This window comes from Cibotium barometz, chromosome 42 (genome assembly GCF_041138505.1).
Source record: "Cibotium barometz isolate CiBa-2024 chromosome 42, ASM4113850v1, whole genome shotgun sequence".
Lineage (NCBI taxonomy): Eukaryota > Viridiplantae > Streptophyta > Polypodiopsida > Cyatheales > Cibotiaceae > Cibotium > Cibotium barometz.
In genome coordinates, this window is record NC_141087.1 from 32636415 (window position 1) to 32642421 (window position 6007).

General features: G+C 40.5%; 1 protein-coding gene across 3 annotated transcripts in view; it reads right to left on the bottom strand.

Moving 5' to 3' along the window:
• The window catches only part of LOC147614391 (uncharacterized), a 29435-nt gene extending 25981 nt beyond the window's left edge, over positions 1-3454 (bottom strand). Inside the window, exons 1-2 of one of the 3 annotated variants that reach the window (XM_086780944.1) lie at positions 2738-3454; positions 2155-2353 (exon numbers count right to left, since the gene is read on the bottom strand). In XM_086780944.1, coding sequence (XP_086637070.1) covers positions 2155-2353; positions 2738-2919 — 381 coding nt within the window. In that variant the 5' untranslated portion in view covers positions 2920-3454. Of the gene's footprint in view, positions 1-2154; positions 2354-2521; positions 2539-2737 lie in introns of those variants that run through there. The other 2 variants (XM_086780945.1, XM_086780946.1) reach the window with 2 other exon arrangements.
• Between the last annotated feature and the right edge of the window lie 2553 nt (positions 3455-6007).

Consider the following 6007-nt stretch of genomic DNA (forward strand, 5'->3'; position numbering starts at 1 on the left):
CATCTCTCAACCACAGTTTGCAGCTTTCCTACATTCCCTTGAAAGAGTGCATTGGCAGTGAGATTGGTCATCATTGGTGCTTCTATAGCCATGTAAAGTTCAGCCCAACTCTTGGTCTTTCAAAGGTCGTGTGTTTGGCTTATCTCCAGTCCAAAGTCAGTCATACAATCATTCTCTTCAAAGTAATAAAAGCAAATACTTCTAGCAATAGGAGGGGGCCCTTCAGTGGGTAATTTGGAACCCAATAAGGTGTACAGATCTCTCTCTCTCTCTCTCTCTCTCTCTCTCTCTCTCTCTCATCTCTTAAAGTGTGAAGCGATAAAGTGGATTGCTCAAGACTCGCGAAACTCAGGATAAAGAAGGCGGTGTGAGACTTTGTGTGACGGGATCCTTCATCGACGCATAATTCCGTTGCATGTTACATTAGTATCAGATTCAACTTGTCCACACACACCGCATCCTAGTGTGAGAGCTTCCTTGGATGGTCATACTTCGCTTCAGCACGACCACCGACTTCAGTAATATGTCTACAGAGAAGCATACATATCAACAGGAAGACATCTCCCTCGAAAGAGACGATGCTCTTCCTCCAACAACAAATACCATAGCTCTACTCCGAGCACAGAACCAACTTCTCATGGAGCGTCTCTAACTCTTGGAGGCAACCGCAGCAAAACCCACTCCTCCAGCTACCCCCGACTTCATCACCCTCTTCTTTCAGATGGAACAACAAAGACAGGACGAGGCAAGACGGCGGGAAGAAAAAGCTGAGGCAAAAGCAAGAAAACAAGATAAAATAGACAGACGGGACTATGAGGAATCCCAACGCAAGCTTGAAGAAGACTGGCGTCAAGCTGAACTCGCAGCTCGAGAGCACCAACGAGAGCTCGATCAAGAGTGAATGTTACTCGAACACTAACGGGAAAAGGAGGCCATGCATCTAAAATTTCAGCACACCCTCTCTTCAATTTCCCCACCCATAGGTGCCACCAGTCAGAATCCCGTGACATCAATAACCGTCATCTGAACTCAACCAAATTTCAGTAAGTATGATGGTAAGTGTGATCATTCAGCTATCAATCAATTTATTCATTAGTTTAATGCACATTTTCCTTCGGCAAAGCTAAAGGATCCTCAAGACAAAGTCCACATAGCGGCTCCCCACCTCACAGGTGAGGTAGTCACTTGGTGGTAGCATTGGTCTAGTATACATACAAACCACATCATAGGTGTCACAGCTTTTCCCTGGGATACCTTTGTCCATGACCTAAAGACCAGATTTCTCCCTCCCCGGTATTTGACCAACCTCGCATATGAGTTCTATGGACTCAAACAGAACGGGTCACCTTTGTCCATGACCTAAAGACCAGATTTCTCCCTCCCCGGTATTTGACCAACCTCGCATATGAGTTCTATGGACTCAAACAGAACGGGTCACCCGTGCTTCAGTTTTCCGGTAAGGTTATCACTTTAGCACAACAGTTAGGGTTATCTCAGCAAGCCAAGATGGATCAATTCATTCGTGGATTAGATCCTAACATCTATAAAGCCACCACCCACCTGACTATGTTGTTTGTGCTCAACCGCACAAAGAATATCCCATTGGTTAGACAACAATGTTTGCCACAAGACATACTACTTCTTACAAGAGGAAATCCCCCGCGCACCCCCGATCTTTGTCATTGAGCCTGCACTCAGCCATGCAATGCCCCAATTGACCACATTGAAAACAATGTCAAGCAAAAACTCCCCAACGGAGCTTGAAACGCATACAACTCATTCCTGGTGACTTAAGGTGCAACCATGGAGGACAGGGACGAGTAGTATTCTTCTCTCTCTCTCTCTCTCATTTCTGCCACATTGTGCAATCATCAGGAACCAAGGTGCTAAATATTCATTATCTAAAGTATAATCCTGTCTGTAAGCTTCCGCATGTTACATCAACTTACACTACAGGGACTGTAGACTCTTGCTTCGAGCAACTTTGCAATGCATGTGTCTATGCGGCATGTCATATTGTTACTATAGCCTATGCAACGGATACTTCAGAAACTATGGGACACGCATGGTTTGGCTCACACAACCCCAACAAAACTTATTTTGATGAAATTAGAGTTTAAGCAATGAATGGCATGTTTGGAACAGTTAATATACCTCATAAACACCTTGATGCATAAGGAGTAAATCCCGGCTCCCAGAAATTAACTGCCAAACTAGTCCCCTCAAGCAGTCAGGAATTCCTTTCCTAATACGCCTTTTCACTACATTGGGTTTCCTTCGGGCATAATGCTTCCAATCAGCCCCACCAACTCCAATCATTTTTCGCCATTTTCTTAGCGTTTTCTCCTCTCTGCTGAGGGCACAGGATCAAGTCAAATACTGTTCAGGCTTCGAAAATAACCAACAAAGCAAAGACAATACATGCTATTTAGGTCACACATATAGTAGAGATTACAAGAGCTACATATTCATAGATCAAAACATTGTAGCCTCATGCAAGTGAGCGCAGCATTGTACACACATGAAAATACTGATAACATGTTGCCGGATGTGAAAGGGCTATGTCAACATGTAATGTAACAAGGGCACCAGATGTGAATGAGGTATGACAATGGCATGTGGCCGGATAAGAATGATCTGCAACGGATTTAAATGTGCCTGAGCTATATCACCATGTTCATGGATTGTAACAATGTCATGTGGTGAAAAACACAGAAGATCGGAAATTCTGGTGCACCTCTCACGGTCGCCCCTCGGCCTGCCTTTGGTGGAGACCTCTGCAGGAGCAGCAGTGACGTGGTCAGTTTTAATAAATCCATACTTGTCGAGGGGCCTGGGAGGCGGGACAGGCCCTGGTTCAAATTCAGCAGTGTATGCCTGTTTCTTCTCTGCATCAGAATCTGCCCCAGCGCCCCACATTGCTTCTATATTGGACTGGAAAGACCCGAAAGTGAAACCTTAAAGAACAGAAAACTCTGTGTGAAAGTTATGGCCCTTTCTTCTTCATGAGCGGTTGGAGAATTGAGTTTGCATTGATGAGCTATGGAATCCGATGGTGTACATCAATATAAGAATACATTGCTCTTCTTCTGTTAGTGCGGCAGAAGAGCGTCACCCAGTTGAAGGGCCGGGGTGCGATTCAGATGTATTATGTGTGTGTGTGTGTGTGGGTTGGGCGCTGGGCACACAAGAGCCCAGATTTTGCAGATCTTACAGACACTGTAGGATTGACTGTGGAGAGCACGTGCTAGAAATTAAAAGAGAAAGGCTGCGGGAGCAAGAGAAACAAATTGAGAGAAAGGGTTGGGGTTGGGGTTGGAGTTTGGAAACTGAGCGCGCTATACAAACTGACAAGACGGGCCTGTTGGTAGTCGGGGAGCCGACAGGAAGAAACAGCGGGGTACACAACCCTATTATTTTAGTATAAGGGGGTTTTCCCACAAAGCTTTGCATTCCCATGATTCCAAAAGCTCCCATAGAAGAAAAAGCTTACAATTGGGAATGCTTGGCCAAGTTTTTTGAAAGTTGGGAAGACCAAGATATTCGGCATCGGCGTCGGCATCGGCATCGGCATCGGCAAGACTTAGTAAGTACTCCAAGCATGGGCATGGGAAGACATCTTAAGTACTCTAGGTTATGAATCTTTTTTTAGGAACAAAATTTTCTACATTTTAGTTTTAAAACTTAGCATTCGATATACATTCTTGATAATGAACACTAGCAATACTTAGGAGGTTGCCCTTATTTTGACTAGTTTATGAAAAGGCTTTTTCAAGCACTAATCCCCATTATGACTCGAGGTCACATATATCCTAATTGCTCCTCTATGTGAGTTCCTTTGCTCTTGCCTTTACCTAGTCCTATCTAGGACTACAAATATAGGGCAAAGAGGCCACTTAAGGGGCATATATATACCAGCCCACCAATCTATTTTGGCTTGCCTGGGATTTAAGCAATCTCCCAAAACTAAGACTTGGGACTTGGGACCCCATTTCCACCCATTGTTATGATGCATAATGTCATGGGCTTAGCTTGTCCTAGTATTTTGCTAAAACCACTTTCACATTACTTTACTTGAAATTCCATATTTTTCTCAAGAAAGTTTACAGCAAGTTATGATGATTTCTTCGCTTGTCCATCATTGTGGTCACACAGACATTTAATGTCAATCAATGATGCCAAAGGTTCACTTTTGATGTGGCATAATATGGAAGCACTGCACACAATGTGAGAGGCTCTACCTCTCATTCATGCTACAATGAACATGCACATGCATGTGTCTAGCTGAGTATTTTTATGTCGTGTGGCAAAGTGCCTATGATCCACATAATAACATGTGGATGTTACTTCAACATAATTCAACAAAATATATATATATTATGGTAACATGAGAGAGAAGATGGGGGTGAGGAGATGGGGGAGGGTTCCCTTAAAAAGAAAGTGTTAGCTTATCAATAAATTCTCAAACTATGACCAATATAAAATAGAAGAATTATTCACCATAGAAGCTTGCAACCACAACATATCCATCCCCATGCCATAAAAATTTCCTTCTTGAGAATTAGAGATCTCGCTGCTAAGAGATTGATACGTCTCAAGAGGCAAGCTATTTTTTAAGGGAATGACCAACTTTAACCAATCAAGGTCTCCAAGAGAGGGCATGATATGTCTTGTTACGTTAAAGGTATTGTTTACACAATAAACTTCTTTGTCACCACTTTAGCATGTGATACATGATACTTTATATTTAAAGGTCCATTTAAATGGAGGGAGGGAGGTGGGGAGAGGAGGAGTAAGTGTTTTACATTCTTCAAAATGTAAAGTACTTATTATCTAAGAGGATTCTATAATCTATCAAAAAATAGATGTGTTTATGGATCTCGATCTTTCTAACTATATTCTAAATTTGGAGATTCACGCTTTTATTCCATCCTTGTTTAAAAAGTAAGAACAATGAAGAAAACCCTAAAAAGAGGATTAAAACTAAAAGGTATGTAGTTCTTTCAAATATATTTACTTAATAATCCGGTAAGTTTAGTTCCCTCAAGCCTTTCCTTTATATGAAGAAAAACCTAAAAATAGAATTAAAACTAAAAGGTATGTAGTTCTTTCAAATATATTTAATTAATCATCTTGTAAGTTTAGTTTCCTCGAGCCTTGTCTATATGTGAGAAAGTTTTCACAAGGAAATAATTAAATGGTGCCAAATAAGGTGTGACTTTTATATCTCTTGTTGTAGATTTTGTATAATCAAAATAATGAATGATAGACTTTCAATGCTTTTCAAAATCCAAGCTTAACCATGTACCTTGAGAATATATACAAAGTTTCTTTCTTCTTAGTCATCATTTACCATAAGTTTGGTTAATAGTGCTAGCTTAGATGTGAACACCTTTGAAAAAGGGGTATGACTTGGAGGAGCCTTTATTGTGTCTTTAAAGCTAACTACACTTTTTTCATTGCCATGTGAACAAAAGACAACTCAAAAAGTTATCTTGCATGTTGGTGAGGACCCCTAATCTACGCATTTAAAATATATGGAATTCTTTGTATATGAGGTATAATACTTCCTACTGGTTTGAACTCAATCATTTTGTCTTTAGTGTGTCATTCTTTTTCTCTACCTTGTGAACAAAAGCCAACTCAAAAAGTGGCATGCTTAAGAAAATGTGGCACTATGTAGCATTTAACATTCTTGTCATCAGATAAGGAAGAAGGGAAATTATAACAAAAAACTTGATAGTTAGATTTATTTGAATAACTTAGAAAGGGGTGATATTAGATCTTGAACATTAAGAAAGTCTAGATTATCCATGTAATTAAGGTTGATATGCTACCCAACATTTTTAACATTCACATAATTACATAGAAAACAAGATAATAAATGCACACGACCTACATTCTACATGCTTATATCAAGACATCCCATTTCCAAAAGTCTTGCTAGTTTTTTATTTAAAATTTTAACTTCAATTGTAACTTTGTAGGATGGAACATTTATAAGTTG